Source organism: Thamnophis sirtalis, unplaced genomic scaffold, assembly GCF_051295495.1.
Source record: "Thamnophis sirtalis isolate CommonGarterSnake01/CBP01778 unplaced genomic scaffold, rThaSir2_p1.2 scaffold_10, whole genome shotgun sequence".
Taxonomy (NCBI): Eukaryota; Metazoa; Chordata; class Lepidosauria; order Squamata; family Natricidae; genus Thamnophis; species Thamnophis sirtalis.
Genome location: NW_028261390.1, coordinates 12,096,715 through 12,121,030, shown reverse-complemented (window position 1 = coordinate 12,121,030; position 24,316 = coordinate 12,096,715). Strand labels below are relative to the sequence as shown.

General features: G+C 43.5%; 1 protein-coding gene across 1 annotated transcript in view; it reads left to right on the top strand.

The window, feature by feature from the left end:
* Positions 1-15,222, top strand: part of HSD17B11 (hydroxysteroid 17-beta dehydrogenase 11) — a 15,571-nt gene extending 349 nt beyond the window's left edge. The window contains exons 1-7 of the mRNA XM_087724084.1: positions 1-285; positions 5,597-5,704; positions 7,225-7,356; positions 9,948-10,054; positions 12,718-12,855; positions 14,687-14,803; positions 14,970-15,222. The exon at positions 1-285 is cut by the window's left edge and continues 349 nt beyond it. Coding sequence (XP_087580210.1) covers positions 76-285; positions 5,597-5,704; positions 7,225-7,356; positions 9,948-10,054; positions 12,718-12,855; positions 14,687-14,803; positions 14,970-15,045 — 888 coding nt within the window. The 5' untranslated portion in view covers positions 1-75 and the 3' untranslated portion in view covers positions 15,046-15,222. The remainder of the gene's footprint in view (positions 286-5,596; positions 5,705-7,224; positions 7,357-9,947; positions 10,055-12,717; positions 12,856-14,686; positions 14,804-14,969) is intronic.
* The last annotated feature ends 9,094 nt before the right edge of the window (positions 15,223-24,316 follow it).

Sequence of the window (24,316 nt, the reverse complement as noted above, 5' to 3'; positions counted from 1 at the left end):
TGAATAGCCAGCTGCACATTTTTTCCAAAGTTCTCCCAACAGTCTGTCAAATCACATTTGTAGACGAAAGCAAGAATGCATTCTCTACTCCATTTCCTCTGGTTTGTAGTCTTTGCAACCTATTGCTATATTGAAGCTTTGGTGAAATGTTTTATTCCTGTGAAGAGAAAATCTATAGCTGGTGAAATTGTCCTTATAACTGGAGCTGCATGCGGCATTGGAAGATTCACAGCCTTTGAATTTGCCAAACTGAAAAGCCGACTGGTTCTCTGGGACATAAACAAGGTAAGGCAATTATTCTACTTTAGAATTAGGGAATTAACAAGATTTTTTTTTTAAAGGGTGGGGGGGTAGAGGGAGGGAGAGCAAGAATAATAAGCAAAAGGCTCACAGACATTCCTGGAAACCAATCTAAACATATCTGTGGGACAAGTTCCAATGGAAATACAGTACGCTTTCTTTCTTTTTTTACAATTTTTAATTTTTATTAAACAAACAACACCCACCCACAATAATCATCTTGCATTACATCTTGTAGAAAGTGTGTCAAATGGTTACAATTAGCTTTTGTGCAACTCTTCCACAGTCATCACTTAGATTCATATCAAATGTCAAAGTTCTTAATGAGTCTTACTTTCAACATATCATAGTTCTCATTTGACTGAAATTGTTTTAGTGTCCTTTTGCCTAGAATAATGCATAGTTAAAAAACACAACCACCTAATGGCATTTCATTAATTATTACAAAGTCATCCAATAGCCTTAAACCTTTATAACCTATTCTAAACAAGAATTAGTTGAACTCATTTATTACTTCTATCCAGTTTCCTCACCTCCAGCCAACATAGAAATATACCTTGTTACCATTATCAACTATTTATTTAAGCAAGCAATCTAAAAATTACTAAATTTGAATTGAATTGAATTTGAATTGATTTTATTTGTAGGCCGCCCTTTTCCCTGAGGGGACTCAGGGCGGCTCACAGAAAACCAGGGAGGGGGGAATACAACACTAAGACGACAACACATAATAAAATAATACGCAACATGCATACAACATTCGGGCGGGGTAATGGTCCTACTTACTAATCATCAAACTTAGCTATTTTGTTTATTATCATATTTTCAATAAAACAAGTATTACACACAATTTATTTCTACAAGCTGCTTTCTTATTTTCCAAACGTAACAGAAAGCGCACTGTATTTCGGAGGAGGAACCAATGTCCCTATGGTACGGACGTGCGATCTCGATGTTTTGAGACTGCAGCCAATACTTTTGCCATTGGGGGGTTCAATTGGACCTAAATTGTCCCGAAGGCACGTAGTCTTATTTCTTTTGCCATTTGTGGAGTTAATTTCCTGTTTATTTCCTTGGTAAAGTTTTTATGGACATCACTCCGCACCTTGTTGTCTGGTTATTTTTTGGTATAGACTCTATCTTCTTAAAAATTCTCCAAGTTATTGTAAAATGTGATTGGTTGCTGTTTTCCTCAATCGGCCATAAGAGGGAGCCAGAACGACTGTTAGCTCTCTGTTAGATGCTGGGCTGATCTGATCTGAGTGTTTTGGAAGCTGGCTGTTAGAAAGTGCTGTGAACTATTGTAAGTTTTGCAACTGCTAGCAAACTTTGAGTACCGGACTATTTGATGGACTCTGATACCTCTATTTCCATGAAAGTAAAAGCCTATTTAAACTGCAGTGTCTCTGTATGCTGGTTTATGTGTTGTACAACACCATTCTCACAATGCTTCTCTGAACGCACTCGCTCTCCCAACCGGGAGCTTACATAACAGTTACTATGGTATTTTTATTGGAAAATAACAGAGGAAAGGAAGAACATTACAATGTTTAATTGTTCAATGTATTACCCTGTTTCTCTGAAAATAAGAACACCCGCCCCCGATAATTATCCCATTTGGGCTTTTGAATGCATGCTCTACAATAAGCCCTCCCCCCAAAATAAGCCCCCCAATAAGATTCCTAAGTCCTAACAGCAATGTTCCCGTTGTCGGCATACTGTATAGTAGTCTGCCTGTGCGCAGTTCACTGTAAAATGTTCTGCGCATGCGCAAAGAATAATTTACATTGAACTGTGCATGTGTGTGCACATGCATCTGGCACGCGCTTGAAGCAAACCAGTAGTAAAACTGGCAGCAACCCACCCCTGCATATGACCCTGTTTAAAAGTTAGGAAGGGGAGAGGAGTGAGGAGGTGCTACAGCACCCTCCCCCCATACACTCTTAAATCTAACCACAGGAATGATGCAACACACATACACATACAGAGAGAGAGAGCGCTTAGCTTTTGGAAGACAATTGGCTACTTGCAGGCGCTAACTTTATTGTTTTAATGTCATCTTTTTCTTCAGCAAATAAATTCCACATAAAGGAGCAAAGGAAGCTTTTCTTACAGCTACAGAAAGTTTGTGCATATGTATATGTTTATGCACACAAGAATACATGCGTTTGTATAAATCGCTTGAAGGCCAATTTTGTGGTCAGTTGCTTGTTTCGTTGTAGCACCAAAAATGTATAAAACATGAAATGCAGAGCAGAAAATGTAGTTGATATGTGGGTGGTTTGCTTCAGAGCAAACGGGTGGGATTCAGCCGGTTCAGACCAGTTCGGGCGGAGCGGATGCTAATTTTGCATCCGGTTTGCCGAACTAATTGTTGCAAGGAGGATTGTAGGAGACCATCGTGGCTGGAAATGGGGCCCAGGAGGTGCATGTCGTCCTGTCCCCCCTGAGTTCCATTTTCACTGGCAGAGGGCCATGACCCCGGCCCCCCATGGTCAAACACAACACTGATGTGACCCTCAATGAAATCGAGTTTGACACCCCTGATATAGGTGGTCATAGATATTATCTTAACATTTTTTACTCTTTCTCCTATAGACACCCTTATTTACACCATAGAAATAAGACGTGGGTGGAGCCTGAATCCAGAGTCAAAAGAGAAATCAGCCTGGAGTCATCACGTACTCTTATCTAGTGACAATGGTTAACTAGATTCTTACACATAGGTCAGAACCATGAACTAGCTTAACTGGAATTGAACATGTGGCCATTACTCTTTGAATCCTGTCATAAGTCAAGCTAGTCCTGGTCGCCACAATGCAAAAAAGATGTTGAAACTATAGAAAGAGTGCAGAGAAGAACAAAAATGATTGGGGGCTGGAAACTGAAACATGAAGAATGGTTGTAAGAATTCAATAGGTTCTAATCTAATGAAAAGAAGGACTAAGGGGGGATGTGATAGAGTTCCAATATTTCAGGGACTCCTACAAAGATGAGCGGGTTAAATTATTTTCCAATAGTGCATGTGCAGGGGATCATGGGCAAATGTGCGGAGGCGGTGGATTGCCCATATATGCATGGGTTGGAGCAGCGCCCTCTGTGCTCCGTTTTTGGGGTTCGGGAGGCTTTAGGGAGACCTGTTAGGCTGAAAATGGGGTGTGGGGGTGTAGTGCCCCTGTGGCCCATTCTTGGTCTCAGAAGGCTTCAGAGATACCTGCTAGGCCCAAATCAGGGTGTGGGGAGAGTGCAGAGGGTGGTGCGCATTTGCGGGGGAAGCACAGCGGCATGTGTGCATGCGCAGGGGGCTGGGGCACATTGCACTATGAAGGTGAGCACGCAAGGAGAAAAAGGTTAGTCATCACTAATACAGGGTCTTCTGTTTGAGCAGGGGGTTGGAGGTCCGAGAACCCTTTCAACTCTATTATTCTATGTTCTAACCTGAAAGGTGTCTCCACCTCTAAGTCAAATATTACCTTCTAGAACTACTGATTAGTGGGCTGGAAGAAGCCAGAGAAAAGAAATATTTAGATAACGTAGCATTCAACGGGCAAGAACTGTTAATTAAATAGATTAATTACATATATGGGTCCCTTGCTTCCTGCTACATCCTTGACAAAGAATGCCTTGTGTTGTTCAAGATTATCAACTAAATTGAGACATTCCAAGATTACAATCGCATTGAAACAGGAAACAAATGATTTTATTGTATGGTACTTTTTATTACTGATCTCAAGGGATGGCCCAGTTCATTCCAATAGAGGCCAGGCACATCTGTGGAAACTTGAGATGAGTCTCAATGCTCCATACATTAGTATAGGATTTTATAGGGGTTCGTGCTAAGACTACTTGACCCTAAATCCACAAAACCACACCCCTTACGGTCCGCGGGGAAAAAAACCCTCTCCATGGAACCGGTCCCTGGTGCCCAAAAGGTTGGGGCACCGTTGCTCTAAATCATCCTTCTATCTTACATTCTCTATTTCCAAGACACAATGCATCCCCTGGTGAAAACAGGACATGTATAGTGGCCAACTGAATGGGACCTTTAGGCTCCTACCATTGGCCGCGCCCAGTTCTCCTCCAGCCACCCGCCTCAGCCCATTCACAGTCAGCTTTCCTCCTCTGCTGACCCTCCCCTGGTGATTCTCCCTGGACAATGGGCCTCTGGCCCTCCACTCAACCCATTCACCAAGACACTATTTGTTCCGGATGTTTCGCTCCATGAGAAAAGAAGCCGCCAGCCAATTGGGTGGCAAGCGGCAATGATGGTGCTGCGAAGGGTGACCGAGGGGGCTGGGAGGAGTATGTTATTGGCAACAGGTTACAGAAGAGAACAAGATCTGGGGTGTGGGGGCAGGCAAACGCTGCCAGTGCGTAGCTTGTGGTGGTGCTGGGGCGGAGCATTGGCCAGGGAGAATCGCCGGGGGAAGGCCAGCAGAGGAGAAAAGCTGGTTCTGAATGAACTAAGGCAGGTGGCTGGAGGCAAAATAGCAATAGCACTTAGACTTATATTCCGCTTCATAGTGCTTTTACAGCCCTCTCTAAGCGGTTCACAGAGTCAGCATATTGCCCCCAACAATCTGGGTCCTCATTTTACCCACCTCGGAAGGACGGAAGGCTGAGTCAACCTTGAGCCTGGTGAGATTTGAACTGCTGAACTGCAGCTAGCAGTCAGCTGAAGTAGCCTGCAGTACTGCACTCTAACCACTGAGCCACCTCAGCTCTTAAAATGGTGGGAGCCTAATGGTCCTAGACATGTGACCATCTAGTTCCGACTACTCCTTGGACAGCGTAATGTGGACATGGCTCTCCCATTGATTCAATTAACAGTCTAGTGTCAAACTCAAGGCCTGTGGGCTGGATCCAGCCCCCGGGGTACTTAGATCTGGCTTGCGGGCCGCCCTGGAAACAGTGAAGGACCACCCATGGTGCCTCTGCCAGCGAAAACGGAGCTCGAGAGGACTGCTGGCAGGCTGCAGGACATTGAGCTGGCCACGCCCACCCCAGCCACGTCCACTCAGCCCCCTGAGATCAAACACGACCCTGATGTGACCCGCAATGAAATCAAGTTTGACACCTCTGATCTAGTCCATGTAGAAGGAAGCATCCTTTCACAGAAGCCAATCCGTGACTCTTCAGAATATCTATCTTGGTTTGATCATACATGAACTTTAAATTCTCGAACTATGATTTTGTTGGCACTGTAGTAACTTTTACCCCCTTCTTTGATTCAGTAATATTTTGTTGGCAGAACACAAAAAAAATGAATTATATTTATTCTTTCTACTGTTTGTAGAGTGGCCTAGAGGAAGTCGCTGAAGACTGCAGAAAGCTGGGAGTCGAAGTATATCCTTATATGGTGGACTGCAGCTCGAGAGAGGAAATCTACGCTGCGGCTGAGAAAGTAAGAACAGTGAATGTCTGTCTTCTTTCCCTAGTTTTTATAAAGTTTTGGAAAACAAGCTTTAAGCACATTCTAATGAACTTAAGAGACTGCTTATTTTCCCTTCCTATTCAGTATGATATAGTTCTTATGTTGCATATAATAGTTTTCCAAATTGGGTATTGGTATTTTTTCATTCCTTGATATATAGCTATATCAGTCCTCAACTTACAACAGATCATTCATATTTACAACAGTGTTGAAAAATATGACTTATGACCAGTAGTGGGATTCAGACAGTTCGTACCACTTCAGGAGAAAGTGGTCCGAACTTTCTGAGCAGTTTGGTGAACTGGTTGTTGGAGGAAATTATTAAGGCAGAGAACCGGTTGTTAAACTATTTGAATTCCAACGCTGCTTATGACCATTTTTCACACTGACAACCTTGGTATCATCCCCATGCTCATATGATCACAATTCAAATGCTTGTCAACTGATCCATACTTATGACCGTTGCTGTGTCCCAAGGTCATGGGAGTCACCTTTTGACCAGCAAAATCAGTGTGGAAGCCAGATTCCCTTAACAACTGTGTCACTAACTCATCAACTGCAGCGATTCACTTAACAACTATGACAAGAAAGGTCGTAAAATGGGGCAAAATTAACTTAACAAACGTCTCACTTGACAACAGAAATTTGGGGCTCGATTGTGGTCATACGTTGAGGACTACCTACATATATTTATTTATTTAACTCCATCTCACCTACAAATGCTCCTGTGTTTGCTTTCTACGTCATATTTTTGTCCAGTGAATGCTTGCTTGTTAATTTGAAGTGTTGTTGTTAGTTGCAAAGTCGTGTCGGACCCATTGCGACCCCATGGACAAGGTTCCGCCAGGCCTTCCTGTCCTCTACCATCCTCTGGAGACTATTTAAGCTCACACTGACTGCTTCAGTGATGACTCCATCCAGCCACCTCCTTCTCTTTCGTCCCCTTCTTCTTCTGCCCTCAGTCTTTCCCAGCATTAGGCTCTTTTCCAGGGAGTCCTTCCTTCTCATTAGGTGGCCAAAGTATTGGAGTTTCATCTTCAGGATCTGGCCTTCTAAAGAGCAATCCGGGTTGATCTCCTCTAGGACTGCCCGGTTTGATTGCCTTGCAGTCCAAGGAATTTGCAAGTGTACTTTAGTTCAACTCTGGCAAGGAGCCAACAAAATTTTAAAACAAAAACAAAGGGCTTTTGTTTTACAACAATAGTTTCGTCATATAATTGTTGTATGTATATAGGCTGATTGTGTCACTTGCCCCCTAAATCAGCCTATCCAGATGTCTCAAGACTTCAGCTCCCAAAACTCTAGTGTTGACATACTAAATTACAGCACATCTATAGAATGCCAAGCCTGATCTTGTAAATGTGCTTTTTTTTTTTCTTTTAAAATATTCAGTCTCTGCACGGTCTATTTGGCAGCCCCCCCCCCCCCAAGGAAGAAAACCAAATTTAACCAGTGCACAGTTTAATCATTTCTGTTTCTTAATTTTAAAGGTAAAAGAAGATGTTGGAGATGTTACTCTTTTAGTGAATAATGCCGGTGTGGCATTAACAGGAGAGCTGCTTTCCATCCAGGACAAGCAAATACAAAAAATATATGATATCAATGTTCTAGCTCATTACTGGGTAAGTATCACTGAGAACTTAAATTTTAACTATTTAATTAATATTAGGAATACAGGGCTTAAGCTTAATTGAGCTTACAGTACCACCAAGTACCTTAAAAGTGTGATCATAACTAAAGATATGTTGGGGAAGCTTATTCATCTGCCAGCAAAACCAGTTTCTGCTACCTGCTTGAAAGTATTTCACATGGAAGTATTACTACCGCTTTATAAAGTCTTGATATGACCATGCTTGGAATACTGCATCCAGTTTTTGGTCAAGATGATTAGCGGGCTGGAGGCTAAAACATATAAGGTTGACTCAGCCTTCCATCCTTCCGAGGTGGGTAAAATGAGGACCCAGATTGTTGTTGGGGGCGATATGCTGACTCTGTAAACCACTTAGAGAGGGCTGAAAGCCCTATGAAGCGGTATATAAGTCTAACTGCTATTGCTATTGCTATATAAAGAAGGCTTGCAGGAATTGGATATGTCTAGTCTGATGAAGAGAAGGACTAGGGGCAGTGGTGGGTGGCAGTGGTGGGTTGCTATTTGTTTTACTACTGGTTTGCTCATGCGTGAGCGTTGTGATCGCGCAACACTTCCGCGCATGCGTAGAAGCTTCTGTGCGAAGAATCCGGGTGGGTGGGCGGAGCCTCCTGCCACTGCCGCTACCGGTTCGCCCGATCCAGGCCGAACTGGTAGCAATCCACCTCTAATTAGGGGAGACATGATAGCAGTGTTCCAGAATTTGAGGGGCTGCCGCAAAGATCAAGGGGGTCAACCTATTTTCCAAAGTACCAGAAGGCAGGATAAGAAGCAATGAATGGAACCTAACCAAGTAGAGGCCAATTTTTATTTTATTTTAAAACTGTATACTGTTCATTCCCGTTAGTGGTCCTGCACATATATTTTGCAAGTGTAATTAAAAAAAAAGTTATTAGATCTTTGCGCCAAAACTCAGGCAAACTTTTTTTTTTAACTCTCTAAAAAGTCTCAGTAAAAAAACTGTTTTGAGTTGCATCCTTCTGTAAGAAGCAGACCTTTTTAACAGTAATTTCCACAATGAAAGTCCCATGGAATTATACAGGATTAACAAAGAGACTCCTGAAAGATCTAAGCATATGAGGGAGCATGTATAGGCCTTAAAAGTCCAGCAAGTAATTTGGTCTCAAGTCACATAAAGCTTTATATACCCTAATGCATATCCTGGACCACATCCAACCCTTTGGCTGTCCCTGACCAGCCAGTGTGCGGTCAATCAGAAATTAGAAATCTAATAAACGCAACTGAAACGCAACTAATAGCAATAGCACTTAGACTTGAAGGCCCATTCATCATCTGTATTACCACCCTTTAGGGCCAGGGATGTCAAACTGGGTAGCCTGTGGACCGGATGTGTCACACGCAGCTCACGTCCACCCCAGCTCCATGAAAGGGGGAAATGTCGCAAAAGTCACGTGATGGCAACATGACGCGGCGTGTTTGACACCTGTGCTTTAGGCCAATGGCTGTATCCAGCCTCTTTTTGAGGACTGCCTCAAAGATCTCAATGTGCTATTCTAACCTTGAGGTTATTATGGTGGCCTCATTGTACAAAAGCCGAGCCTGAACTTGGACGGGAGAAGACCTAATATAACTAAAGCTCAAATCCAGATCATTCCGGATCAATTATTCTCAAAGAAATAGCCTATGGCTGAGGTTAAATATTTCCTATTATTAACAAACGAGAATATTTGTAGCACAGGGTTGAAATGTGGGGTCCTTGATGCTCTCTGAGGTTGTTTTCTTGCTGATGTTTCATTACTCAAATGACCGTATTTTTCGGAGTATAAGACACATCTTCCCCCTCTAAAAGAGCTTGGAAATGTTGGTGCATCTTATAGACCAAATATAGCCATTTTTGGCCTTCCAAAGCCCCACCCCTGGGCCGTTTTTTGCAAAAATTGAGGCGCTTTTGCCTTCCCCCCAGCGGCCAGGAGCACTCTGCAGGCTTCAGCAGGGCTGGGGATGGCAAAAATGCCCCTGTTTTCCACAAAAAACGGATGTGTTTTTGTCTTCCCCCACTCCCCAGAATCACTCTGCAGGATTCAGCAGGACTGGGGGAAGGAAAAAAATCCCTCCGTTTTTGCAAAAAAAGCGGCCCATTTTCCACCCATTTTTTGCAAAAACTGGGGCGTTTTTGCCTTCCCCCAGCCCTGCTGAAGCCTGCAGAGTGCTCATGGAGGGCTGGGAGGACAAAAATTTTTTTTTCTTACTTACCTCTTCAAAATCTTGGTGCGTCTTATACACAGGCGCGTTTTATAGTCCAAAAAATACGGTAGGTAACATCATCAGTGCTAGTCAGTCCAATTACCAAATATGAAAAAAATAATATATTTTAAGAAAGTTAATTCGTATGCATTCATCAATGCTCCTGTATCACATTACACATATGTATAAAACTATTACGTTCACACTGCTTCCAATGATTATTGGAGGGGGAGAAATCATCTAATTATAAATAGCATGCACATCAATTATTCAGTTTAAGAATATGTGTGCTTTTGAATGAAAAAATACAGAAATGTAACCATACTTTTTTTGGGGTCACACATGACATCTTCATTACAGACAATAAAAGCTTTCCTGCCAGCTATGATGAAAAATAACTACGGTCATATTGTCAGCATTGCATCCGTTGGTGGGTTTGTGTCGGTTCCTTTTCTGTTCACTTATTGGTAAGTATAAGAGTCATGTGTTTTTTTCTATTGAAATCTAAAAGTACCATATTTTTCAGAGTATAAGACGCACCAGAGTATAAGACGCATCAAGGTTTTGAAAAAGCAAATTAAAAAAAAGTTTCTGCACACTGCAGACCTCCCAAAAATGGCCCGTTTTTCGTGAAAATGGGCCCATTTTTTTTTTAAAAAAAAATGTCACGAATAGCCTTTAGGAGGCTTATAGAATGCTCCTGGGGATTGGGGGGGGGGATTGAGCAAGAAACGGCCTGGTTTTCGCTTATTTCTGCCCTCCCCAAGCCCCAAGAGCTCTCTGAAAGCCTCCTACAGGCTCTGCATGGCCATCTTGGTGAAGGAGGTGGGGTTTGGGAGGCAAAAAATGCTGTATTCAGTGTATAAGATGCACCCAGATTTCCAGCCTCTTTTTTGAGGGAAAAAGGTGTGTCATACTCCGAAAAATACAGTAGTTTGTTTTGGAAGAAAAATGCCCTTAAGGGAAAGAAAAAAAAATTTTTTAGGAACAGTGTCAATATTCATATGGCTCTTTTGCACCATTTTGGGGTCAATGCTAGTTCAGAGAATAGAATTGGGAGCAAATTGTACTGACCTCCCTCTGACATGCAAGAAATGCTGGCATAATAGCAGACCAATAAAGCAGGATTCTAGTATGGGGGTATTTATATGGGGTATTTAAAAAAAGGGACATGCTCAGCATTACAAGACAAGATAGAAAGTATCCCCATGGTCATGTGATTTACATTCGGATGCTTGATAATTGACTCACGTTTATGACAGTTGCGGTGTCTTGAGGTCAGGTGATCCCCTTTGCGAACGTCTGACAAGCCAAGTCAATGGGCAAACCAGATTCATTCAGCAACCGTGTTACTCATTTAACAACTGCAGCAATTCACTTAACAAACGTGTCAAGAAAATTTGTAAAATGGGGCAAAACTCACTTGGCAAATGTCTCACTTAGCAGCATAAATTCTGGGCTCCATTGCGATCATACGTTGAGGACTACCTGTAGATTATAAACAGAGATTAAACCCCACACCCTTCTAGCACTGAAGAAATTACCTAGCTGGGTAATGAAACATCTTAATAAGAGCCGTGGTGGGGCAGCCGTCAGAATGCAGTACTGCAGGCTACTTCGGCTGACTGCCCGCTGCCAGCAGTTCGATACTTCAATTCTTCGATACTTCAATTCTTCCCGGCTTGAGGTTAACTTCCATCTTTCTGAGGTCGGTAAAATGAGGACCCAGATTGTTGCGGGCAATAGGCTAACTCTATAAAACACTTAGAGGGGGCTGTAAAAGCAATGTGAAGCGGTATATAAGTCTAAGTGCTATTGCTATCTTCAAGAAAACAGCCAAGCTCAGGGAGCACCAAGGACTCCACAGTTCAACCCAGAGCTACATATATTTTCTTTTACTGCTGACATTCATGAGAAAAGAAAGCCATCAGATCAGAGTTGCATAAAACTCTGGTCAATATTATGTTGCTTCACTTTGTAAGCTTGTTTATAAGCCTCTTGAAGGGATTATTGCATTTGCCTAAGTCCATGATGGTGGTTATACGTTCCCTCTCTGCATATCAGGCACAGATCAAGCCAGACTTCCAGGACCTAGAGTTCTACATTGCATGGGACCAAGTCCAGCAGGAAGGACAGCATGTTTCTGGTCCCATAAGCCACAGAGTTTCAGTTGGTGGGGAACCCACCCCTTGGAGCAGGGGTGTCAAACTCAAGACCTGGGGGTGGAGGGCGGATCCAGCCCATGGGGTTCTTAGATCTGGCCCACGGGGCCGCCCTGGAAACAGCAAAGGATCAGCATCTGCCAGCAAAAATGGACCTCGAGAGGGTTATGGGAGCCCCCCCCCCCCAAGCTCTGTTTTCGCTGGAAGAGGTTGCAGGAAGCAATCGCAGCACAAAACAGAGCTCGGGAGCCCGTTTTTGCTGGGCAAGTGCTCAGGCCACCATAGTCATCCGCGACACGAGTGACGTCGAGCTGGCCATGCCCCCCAACTACACCAACTCACGGTCAAACACAACCCTGATGTGACCCTCAATGAAATTGAGTTTGACACCCTACTTGTGCTCCAATCGCAGCACAAAACAGAACTCGGGAGCCTGTTTTTGCTGGGCAAGTGCTCGGGCCACCATAGTCATCCCCGATACGAGTGACGTCAAGCTGGCCATGCCCCCCAATTACCCCAGCTCAAGGTCAAACACAACCCTGCTGTGACCCTCAATGAAATCGAGTTTGACACCCTACTTGTGCTCCAATCGCAGCACAAAACAGAACTCGGGAGCCTGTTTTTGCTGGGCAAGTGCTCGGGCCACCATAGGCATCCCCGACACGAGTGACGTCGAGCTAGCCATGCCCCCCAACTACACCAACTCAAGGTCAAACACAAACCTGATGTGACTCTCAATGAAATCGAGTTTGACACCCTACTTTGGAATATCAGGTGAGATTGGCCCCAATTCTGCCAGCTTTCTGGAAAACCCTCAGAATATTGGGCCTGGGCAGCCCATGAAGGGCCTGTATAGTTTTAATTGCATTCTTTCCTGTCTTTTGGTCGTTACAGTTTTGAATTGGTTTTAACTGCTTTAATAGAAAGATTAAGGTTCTTTTCTCCCCTAATTTTCCTCTCCTGTTTAGCTCCAGCAAGTTTGCTGTCATCGGGTTTCACAATGGCTTTACCAAAGAATTATCTGCTTTGGGAAAAGATGGGATCAAGACTACCTGCGTGTGTCCATTTTTTGTAAACACGGGGCTTGTAGAAAACCCAAAGTCAAGGTAAGAGGCAAGATGGGTCTAGTTAGCAGAACAGTTCCCCAATCTTGGCAAGACATGTGTCTGAGGAAATTCTCGATCCTCCAAGTCATGGTTGTCCCAAAGGTGCTTTTTCAAGAAGTAGTTGGACTTTCTAGTTTTTCTCTGAAGACATTTCGCTTCTCATCCAAGAAGCTTCTTCAGCTCTGATTGGATGGTGGGGAATGGAAGGATTTATACTCCTTGCAGACAGCTTGCCATTTGCATTCCTTTTAGAGAACCCTTAAGGCCCTCTGGAGGTTTATCTGTGTCATCAGGGTCACCTGAGTGGTGCAAATGGGTGTGGCACCTTCTTGGAACTGTTGAGAGACATTAAGACATGTGGAGGTCAAGTTCAACATGCTGGTTGCGGAATTCTGGGAGTTGAAATCCAGACGTCCAGTTGCCAAGGTTGAGAAACACTGGCTTAGATGCACATTGCTAATCATTTGAAACCAACAGAATCTGGACAGCATATTTTGGGCGTTTCTCCCAAAATGGCTGCCATGGGAAAGAGTAGCTAGGTCAAAACCTCAGGGACCACAGGAAAGTTGATGAACCTTTCCCTCACCATGGCCAGAAGCTTCTTCCCTCCATCTTGCAACTTTATTTTTCTGGACAATATATGCAGACTTCTGAACCAGATGCTGGACTGCCATTCTCTCTCCCTCCCCCTCCCCCCCCGCCCTCTTTCATAAATGCTTTCAAGGCCTTTTGGCTAAGATCAAGTGTAGCTTTCAAGGCCAAAAATATTCCTATAAAAAAAGATAAGTTATCGTGGTGGCTGCAAAACAGGAACTAGTGTTCCTGCATCTTTGAGATCATGGTTTTGTCACAGTGGTAGGTTCCAAAAAAATTTAGAACCTCTTCTGTAGGTGCGGCCTGCTTTGTGGGAGTGGCTTGCCGGCCATGTGACTGGGTGGGAGTGACTTGCCAGCCATGTGACTTGGTGGGCATGGCCAACTTGTAAAATGTGGTGAAACTCACTTAACAACGCTCTTGCTTAGCAACCAAATGCTGGCTCAGAAACCCTGGCATTTGAAGCACGCAAGTCTTAAAGCTGTCAAGTGACAAGACCCTTAAACCCCTAAACCTTTAGAAAAAAAAAACCCAGGGGTGTTCAAACTTGACAGCTTTAAGACTTGTGGACTTCAACTCCCAGAATTCCTCCTCTCGCTCTTCATCTTGATGATGTGCAGACGGGCAGGGGGAGGGAGCTGGAACCGGTTCTAAATGGCACTGTAGATTTGTGGAACCTCTTCTATGGAAGAGGTTAGAACTGGCAGGAACCCACCCCTGGTTTGTCACCACCATATTTGAGCAGATAGAATCAATATCTCTGATAACTGTAGTCAGGGGTGGGCTTCAAACATTTTAGTAAGGGGTTCTCTGCCCGGTTGCTTGGTAGGGCGTGGCCATGGTAGGCGTGGCCCAGTTGGCCTCCTGCACCACGATGGTGGGAGTTTTTGCCCTCCCGAGACTCCCGAGACTTTTCTCGAGCTTCTAGAAGGCCGAAAACAGGCCTATTTCTGGCCTTCCCGAACTTCTGGTAGCCTTTTTTTTTCGCCCTCCCCGAGTCTCCGCGCATATCCCTGCACTTATCTACATCCAAAATGGGCTGCGTGGAGACTCCTGGGAGGGGAGAGATGGGCGGGGCGGGGCCAGCCAGGAATGGGATTTGGGGGTTCTCCGAATTGGACAGAATCTTAGTTAGTTTTCCCAAACCCTTCCGAACCCCTGGCAGCCCAGTCACTTCTTTTAAAATATAATGAATTAATAGCTCACCATTAATAACATTAACAATTATAAATTGCAGGGTAATACCTGTTTTGAAACCTGAGGCAGTTGCAAAGAGGCTTGTGGATGGGATACTCTGCAATCAAAAGAAGATCGTGATCCCATCTCCTCTTGCAATGTTCCCTGTGATGGAGACGTACGTATGCAGAGTGCTTAAGGGCTGAATTTCTGCACTGACAATTAGATTTAAAATACATGTTGCAGCATATCGGGGGGGGAAAACCCAAGCAATTACATCAACGTCTTGCATTGAAGATAGATGTTGAGATCTTTATTTAATTTTCTTGTTTTTTCCCCCCCAGAATTCTTCCAGAGCGTGCTATGGTGGCTTTGGAAAAGTTTCTGAGTGTCGGATTTGATGTCAAGAAACAAGAATGACTCAAAGTATCAAAGCTTTTCAAACGTTAAGTCATGTGCAATCACATTTCTAATATCATGGTTTTATATTCCTTATGCAAACTGCAAAAGCTCTATTCTTCACAAAAATCTATATTAACATATCATATACTGGTGTGAGTTTATTTCTTCCTCACAATAAAGAAGACGTAAACGTAACTTCAAACTCATTGGGGTCTTTTTAAAGTATTTTCTGAAAGAAAACTGAAGATCTCTAAATTCTGTGTGATCTTGTTTCATGTTTGCTTTACTTATTTGATCTCATGTGTGTTTTAAGGAAATTAATTGGCACAATATCTCAGAAGTAGTGTTGTGGCTCACCAGTGGCCAAGGGAGCTGGCAGCAGATTCGGACAGTGAGGAGGTTGGGGAGGAAGATGGGCCAATCTTGGAGTCTGGGGAAGGCTCTGTTGAGGGCTCTGTGTCAGAAGCAGAGAGGGGGCCAGAGCCATATGTCAGTTATCAGCTACCTTCAGTGTCAGACATCAGTGAGGCAGATGAACAGCTGGAGCCTGTTCCCAGTGTGTGCATGCGTAGAGTTGCCAGACGAAGGGAACAGCTAAAGAACAGGGGTTGACTTGGGAGTATGGCCACAGATGGACGATGAATGGCCTCTCCCAGAGGAAATAAAAGAAGAGCGAAACAGGAGTGAAGTTTGCAAGAGACAATTAGTTTGCTTCATTGGTTTGTGGCTCTCTGAGACTCCTTGCCAAGTTTTGCAGATAACAGCCTGTCAGATCTTCAAGCCAGATAAGGTCTGTGACTGTAAATCCTCCCTCAAAAGACGTTGCTGGATGTGAATGAGCAGAATTCCCAGTAAATTAATAAAAGGGTTTTTTTGTCGGGACAAGGACTTTGCTTCATGCTCGGGAAGCCTCGGTCAGAACAAGAAGTGACCGCCATGTTGGGAGCAACATGTTGAAATTGTTAAGAATAGAAAACACCCTCTGAAGGAAAACTAAATTGGAATGGCAGGCCAAAAAAGATACGGAAGCAAGACATACAAATATTAGCCTGAATACCAGATAGCTGTGCTATCATTGTGCAAATATGTCCTTGTCATGTCTTTACAAATGTTCATCCAGAAACCTCTACTAATCACCCGACAGATCATTCCAGAATGAAGGAATGGAAGACAAGTGTTTTCGGACACATTCACTATTGTGAGTAACTCAATAAACCTACCAAAGTGTAGCAGTCTTAACAAGGTGCATCTGTTAAGGCCATTATTATAAAACCATGTTTCTTTTCTCAGAAAACACTTTTAAACAGGCAAGTTGCAGAGCACAAAACAGAAATACTTTGCCTAAATGTGGTTGTAAGGATTTTGGTAGAAACCCAAACAAGTCATCTTCACCTAAAGAAATCTCTTGAGAACAGTGCTCCACCCAAAGCAAGGAGCAATAAATCAACTGCAAGGATGGTTGGAACATCACCTGTTTTCCGGCTACGAAATCATAAAGGTAGAAAAAAATGTAGACATGTGCTAAGCCATCATGCATTTGACGGACGATATCACTTCATCCCACATTCCTCTGTTTCTGAAGTAAAGAAATGCCAGTTTTCTATCCTTTGCATTCATATTTGGACAATAAAATAGCAATAGCAATAGCAGTTAGACTTATATACCGCTTCATAGGGCTTTCAGCCCTCTCTAAGCGGTTTACAGAGTCAGCCTATTGCCCCCAACAATCCGGGTCCTCATTTTACCCACCTCGGAAGGATGGAAGGCTGAGTCAAGCCTGAGCCGGTGAGATTTGAACAGCCGAACTGCAGAACTGCAGTCAGCTGAAGTAGCCTGCAGTGCTGCATTTAACACTGCGCCACCTCGGCTCCAAATGTTTTCCCACTGGAGCTGCAAGTTAACCCAAGTTAAACACTGCACAGGGCACATTCGCACAAACTTCACAAAGGACCACCTCTACTATAAATATTACCAGCCAACTTGTAAGCTACCTCCAGTGCTGTTTCTGTGCTCTCAAATAAACTGTTTCTGTGCTCTCAAAATCTTCAAGCAGCTGAGTCCCATGTCATTCTTATGCAATCCCGTCTTGGATTTAGAATACAGAATAGCAAGAGTTGGAAGGGACCTTAGAGGTCTTCTATTCCAACCCCCTACTTAGGCAGGAAACCCTACACCACTTCAGGCAAATGGTTATCCAACATCTTCTGAAAAACTTCCATTTTTGGAGCATTCACAACTTCTGGAGGCAAGTTGTTCCACTGATTAATTGTTCTGTCAGGAAATTTCTCTTGAGTTCTAAGTTGCTTCTCTCCTTGATTAGTCTCCACCCATTGCTTCTTATCCTGCCTCAGATGCTTGGAGAACAGCTTGACTCCCTCTTCTTTGTGGCAGCCCCTGAGATACTGGAACAGTGCAAACATGCAAAATGTTTCTCCTGAGTTATATTACTCACTCTGGCAATGAAGCATGTTCAGAAAATCAAGCAAGTTCAGAGAATGCCCCAAGAAAAGCCAACAATTTATAAATAGTCAAGCTCAATCTCTTTTATCATACTCCGCAGGCTCTGACATGAATAACTCATACCTCTTGCCACTCAAAGAATTGTGTAAGTCCCTGGATAATTATTTTCCCAGCAGTAACTATGTAAGTAGGGTTGTAGTACAGTAACTGGCTTATTGAGTCAAATCTCAATTGTTTTGCCAAAGCAAACAAATCATGTTCTAGTTTAGCACAAAGCATGGCCACCCTCACTTCTTCAGCCCTCTCCCTGCTTGTGAGATTGTACAGAGCCATTATGATTTGACAGGTCCAATCAATGGTGGGATTCAAATAATTTAACAACCGGTTCTCTGCCCTAATGACCATCTGGGTAGGTGGGGCTTGGTGGTCATGTGACTGGGTGGGCGTGGCCAACTCAAGATCATTCAGGTCAATGGACGCTTCGCCTTAGCTGTTACAATGTAATAAGGGTTAACCGGAGAGGCAGTTTCTGTAAGCAGGTCAATAAAGATTAGGCTAGAAACAACACCAGAATGTTTCCTTCCTGCCTTCCTTACAGGATTAGCCCTGTAAAGTGGAAAAAAAACAAAAGGAGATTTCTTCCAACAACCGGTTCTCCGAACTACTTAGAAAGTTACCAACCGGTTCTCCCGAATAGGTGCGAACTGGCTGAATCCCACCACTGGGTCCAATCCTCTGATTCTAAGCTACGCTCTTCTTCTCATTCCCAGCTGATGAATCAAACAACCTTAATTCATAGTTAATTCATAATTAATACCTAGGCAATATGAAGGCTGTATTTCCCTTCCTAACTGATAAAAGCTTATCTCAGCTTCAAGGTGTGCAAAATCTGCAATTCTTTGCAACCTGGGAGTCAGATAAATAAATACGATAAATGGTGAGAAGGAGGTAGAGAAGGCCTTTAATTTACAGGAGAAGAGGTGACACAACACAGGTGAGAGCCACGAGGAAGAGGTGTTTGAAATAAATTTTGTGTTAAGTAACCTCCTGAGAGTTTACTCTTAAAAGATTTCAAGATTTTTGTTTTTATACCCTCATGTTACCATATATTTATCTAAAATGTGTGATTCTCATCTTTGGTTTGCCAGTTAAACTGCCTTGACAGAATCCCAAAGAGTGGGATCACACACAGGAATATTTAAGGAATAATGGAAGTCATTATTCACACTTCTCTTGGTCATGAACCAGTGTTTGTTGCAACCATTTCACTCCCAGCAGTTGGCTTTTCTGTTCATTTTCCTAAATTCCATATTAGTTCTACCCACCCTACTTCTGTTACCAGACTCCTGCAAGTCCCTTGGGCTGCAAGGCGATCAAACCGGTCAGTCCTAGAGGAGATCAACCCTGATTGCTCTTTAGAAGGCCAGATCCTGAAGATGAAACTCAAATACTTTGGCCACCAAGGACTCACTGGAGAAGAGCCTAATGCTAGGAAAGATGGAGGGCAAAAGAAGAAGGGGACGGTGGAGAAAGAGGTGGCTGGATGGAGTCACTGAAGCAGTGAGCTTAAATGGACTCCAGTGGATGGCAGAGGACAGGAAGGCCATGAGATAACAATGGGTCAGACACTTCACGAGTAACAACAACTTCTGTTACCAGCCTTTCTCCAAGCTTGCAAGAAGGTAGAAGAGAGTAGAAGTCCATTATTTATCTAGTCCAATTATCTGTCAAGCAGAAGATTCTATACCAATGATGGCTAATCTTTTTGGTGCCGAGTGTCTGGCCTTCAGGTGCTTTGGAGAATAGGTTGACCCCCAGATTGTTGCAGAAAATGACAGGCTTTAGACTTCTCAGGATACAGGAGAAGTTTATTTGGCAGCCAGGTTCAGAAAGTTAGCGAAATAGCTAACATTGCAAATTCTGAACAACCTTCATCATCAAAAAAATCTAGTTAATTTTTGATGATTATTAAGTAGAGATTTTAGTACCTTATAGACTGTTTTAGATTACCATTGAATGTTTATCCATTAACATAAATTTACTATGATACTAATAGAGAAATAATAACCCTAGTTAGGATAAATAACCAGGCCATAGAAATGCTAATGTATATTTTCAGTGATTGTCAAGTAGAAATGTTAATATCTCTTAGATGTCTAATGTTTATTCTCTTAGCACGTAATTAACTAATTTGGGATTGAGGGAAAAGTCCTATAAATCTTATTAATAAATCATTGTTTAAAGATGGCTATAAAGTTATAATATTGTGTGAGCCTGGAGAGGAGAGGTGAGATAAACAGTAAATAACCTTTAGTTATTTACAATGAAATGTTAATGGACAATATTTAATGATACATACAGGTGTGTTACGGTGGGGGAATGCTTAGATATCTTACTTAACCGAATTAATTTTAGAATATGTTATAAAGGTGCAATGTTATTGGAGATTTATTGAAATTGCAAATAAATGCCAGTAGGTGGTTGTGTCTTCTAATATAAATGATTCTAGATAAAAACATGTTTAAACAATGGCAACTAAATGAGATTTATGGTACAGGGATAGTAAAATACATAATTTTTCTTTCTTGACTTAAAATGTACAACCTGATTTGAATGAAGCATATGTAAGGATTGTGGAAGAAACGCACAGAATATATTTGTAACCAATTGATACGCTTTCAACCGTGGCACGACAAAACCGCGGTCCACTAAAGCGCGCCTGATTAAAGCGCGTACCTGACGTCATCAGCAGCACGACAAATACGACCACGGAGAAAAAAGGGCGCTTTAAAAAGCGCTTTTAAAGCAAGCCGATTCACGTAAAGGTAAGGGTTAGGGTTAGGGTTAGGGTTAGGTTAAGGGTTAGGGTTAGGTTTAGGGTTACGTTAAGCGTTAGGGTTAGGTTTAGGGTTAGGTTAAGGGTTAGCGTTAGGTTTAGCGTTAGGTTAAGGGTTAGGTTTAGGGTTAGGTTTAGGGTTAGGTTAAGGGTTAGGTTTGGGGGGGTTAGGGTAAGGTTTTCGCGTTAATTTTAACTTTACCGCTCACAGCATGATGTTTTCGTCGTGCTGTGATGACGTCAGGTACGCGCTTTCGTCAAGCGTGCTTTAGTCTACCGCGGTTTTGTGGTGGAACCGCTTTCAACAAGATGTAATGAAAGTTGATTTTTTTTTGTTTTTTTGTTTAACTAAAACAATAAAAAAAAGTCTCAAAAAAAAAAGGCAAGCATACAAGCAAAACATATCTTAGGGCTTATCTTCCGGAATCACTTTCTCTACTTCTAAGAGTGCAATTTGAATATAGGAGCTAGTATCTGAAGCTTCATCTTCCTTGAGGGTATGTGGGATTAGGCTTTCCATTAATTATTAACTCCTTTTCAGCCCATATTTCTTTTACAGACCTCATAACAAACTGTTTAAACAAGGATATTATGCAATGGAGGAACACTAAACTTGCAGTTCCACATAATAAAAGAAATAGCATTTAATTAATCCAACCTGTTCCTGGTAGCCAAGAGAACCACACATCTGTTCCTCATACTTTTTGACCAATAGAGGAAGCTCGGTCTCATAGTTCTTGGATCACCTCCCGGACTGCTCCTGATTTATTCATATAGAAGCAACAATCTTTTCCCAGGAATACACATAGCCCACCCTTTTCAGCAGTTAAAAGATCGATGGCCCGCCGGTTCTGTAACGCGATGGTTGCTAAGGAATCTATTTGGTCCTGTACTTCAACCAAGGTACCAGCAATTTTGTTCAGGCTTTCTCTGAATTCTTCCGACAGTTGCCTGAACTGTGTAATGGAATGGGTCATTCCACCTACACCCGTTCCAACTGCAGTCCCTATTCCCAAGATTGCTAATAATGGAATTAGGAGTGGCACTCTTTTCTGGACATGTCCCATGAGGGGTACAGGGAGGGCCTGTTCCCCACTTACTACCCCCATTTTGGGGAGGAGGTATACTTGGGTGCATGTGCCAGTCCAATTAGTGGGCAAGCACAGATAGGCATTTCTCCCACATAGAAAGAAAACTCCATTTTCTCCTACACATACGCCGATGTTCATGGAGAAGGCATGGGCTCGGAGGTTCCTTTCATTAGTCCAGACTTGTAAAGTTCCTGCTAGGAACATATCAGTCAGGGGCTGTAATGGAACTTCTTGATTAGGGTCCATTAGCTTATTCCTGAGGACTGGACCTTCAAAGAGATATTGGGAACTGGCGTTTCCAGGGGGAAAGTAGCAATAGCAATAGCAGTTAGACTTATATACCGCTTCATAGGGCTTTCAGCCCTCTCTAAGCGGTTTACAGAGTCAGCATATTGCCCCCAACAATCCGGGTCCTCATTTTACCCACCTCGGAAGGATGGAAGGCTGAGTCAACCTTGAGCCGGTGAGATTTGAACAGCCGAATTGCTGAACTGCAGTCAGCTGAAGTAACCAGCAGTGCTGCACTCTAACCACTGCACCAGACTCCCGTAGTGGACTGTATTGAGAGCCAAATGGGTAGTTGGGGTGGTTGGAATGGCCTTGGGCAGCTTCCAGTGGTCAGATTCCTCTCCCATCGGTTAAAAACAATAGGAGGTGGGAGCGAGAAAGTGACTTTCTGTTGGAAGATCTTGTGAGCAGAGGGAGACATGCTGCGAGTCAATTTTACGTCTACAAGGGTTTTCCTGGGGGCAAGGTACATTTCAGATGGGCATTGTTCCTCTGATAGTGACCCCCACAGGAATGCCAGGCTCCTGATATCGTTTGATGCACAAGGAGGGTGACCCTATAACTTCTACACCAACTGCTATGGGCCCCAACGATGGGGAGATGGCTCATCCCCAGTCTTTTAAGGGCGTCATACAGATCGCCACGTAGCTGGGCCTCTGCCGTTCTAGTTCCCCATCTACCTCCCTTGTCAAAAACTATCGTAGCTCTGGTCTTTTCCCAGAGTTCTGACTCCACTGGCACTGCATGATAAGATGAGGGTCCAGCAGACAAACACAAACAGCATTTCTGACCCAGGGCAGGGTCAAACTGATTGATTAAGCTTTGTCCTAATTCCAACACTCTTAACATGTAATCCCCTTGTCTTAACTATTGCAGGCAGGGCTGGGTTTCAACCGGTTCGCGGCGGTCCCTGCGAACCGGTTGGTCACCGAACCCGGAAGTAAGTAACTTCCGGGAACGGCAAAGCCCCCCCCCCACGCCTGCGCGCGCGCCCACTCCTTACCCGGTTTTGATGAATTCTGCACTTCCACGCATGCGCAGGACGCATACAGCACCTGCGTGATCCTCCAGGAGCAGCTGGAGCATCGCACAGACGCTAGTACGCATGCGTGCGCCGCACGCATGCACACGTGCGCGGCGACGACGCCGGCCTCGTTCCAACCGAACCGGTTGGAACGGGCGAGAAACCCACCCCTGATTGCAGGGGTCCGTTTTCCTTAGGCTTTGCTCTTTTTCTTACAGGGTTTGCCAAATAGTTGGCTGGAAGTGTTGGAATTGGCTTGCGGTTTCATCCCCAAGCATACATAATCCGCCGCTGACGGGACCAGTTCCCCACCCTGTAACGGGTTTTTATCTTGTTCTCCGGAATTTTTGACATCCTCGGATCCTTCTTCAAGAGCTAAGGGAGTTTCTTGGGTATTTTCGCAACATGGGGAGTTAATAGTGAGGAAGGTATCACTTAGCCTGCCTTTTGCCAACAACAGCCAAAGCCACAAACAATTCATAATTATTCATTACACAAGAGTTTCTTTTACACAATTCCCTTTTGCCTATAGATTCATCACATCAGGGAGAGGGTAAAGGATTATATGTGGTTTGGCGGGTTACAGCATCGGCTGCTGGTTCTCCACAAGACCAAATCTTATTTGCTAGAAACACACAACAAATTATAATAAGGATAATCAAACTCACAAAAATAAAAGATATAGTGGCTACAGTTATAAAAGCTTGCACCGCCATATTCTGATAGGTGCTTAAATTCTCTAATTCATCTTGCAACTGATAAGTTGGAACGTTGTTTTCCTTCCTTCAATTCTTCAGCCTTACCTCGAGAAACCAGCTTCCGGTTGTGATTCCAGTAGGGCTTTTTCTGCCCAGTAAGAGCTTCCCGTTGCCGGTAGGAAAGCTTATAGGTGGCGTTTCTTTAAACGTATTACTAAGGGATGGGATTCATCTGAGTCAGCCTCCCAGTATTCTTCAGCGGCTGGTTTAATGCGGGTCCAATGAATCCAAGACTTGGATTCTAAAACATTTACTGCAAGTGGAGAACACATAACTACAGTATACGGGCCCTTCCATCTAGGTTTCAAGTTCTCCCCTTTCCAGTGTTTTACCCACACTCTGTCCCCCACCTGAATATTATGACTGGAATTTGTTAAAAATGGTGGGGTAAGGGAAACACAATACTATTGGATTTCTTGTACTTGCTTATTTAATTCTCCCACCATTTGATTTACCCATGAGGCCCTCCCAGCTGTCCCAGGTCCCCTACGTGATTTTTCAAATTAGAACTTATTATTAGTGGTCGTCCAAATATCATTTCAAAAGGGGACAGTTTGAGTCCTTTACGTGGAGTACATCTTACAGACCAAAGGGCTAAAGGTAAGGTGTCAACCCATTTAAGGTGGGTTTTGAGACACACCTTAGTTATCTTCTCCTTAATAGCGCGGTGCGCGCGTTCTGAGCAGCCAGCGCTCTGGGGATGCAGAGAACAGTGGCGCCTCCATTGGGTCCCTAAAGATTTTGCTAGCTTTTGGGTTACTTGATGCACAAACTCTGGCCCGTTATCTGATGATATGAATGAAGGAATTCCATATCGGAGCACGATGTCTTT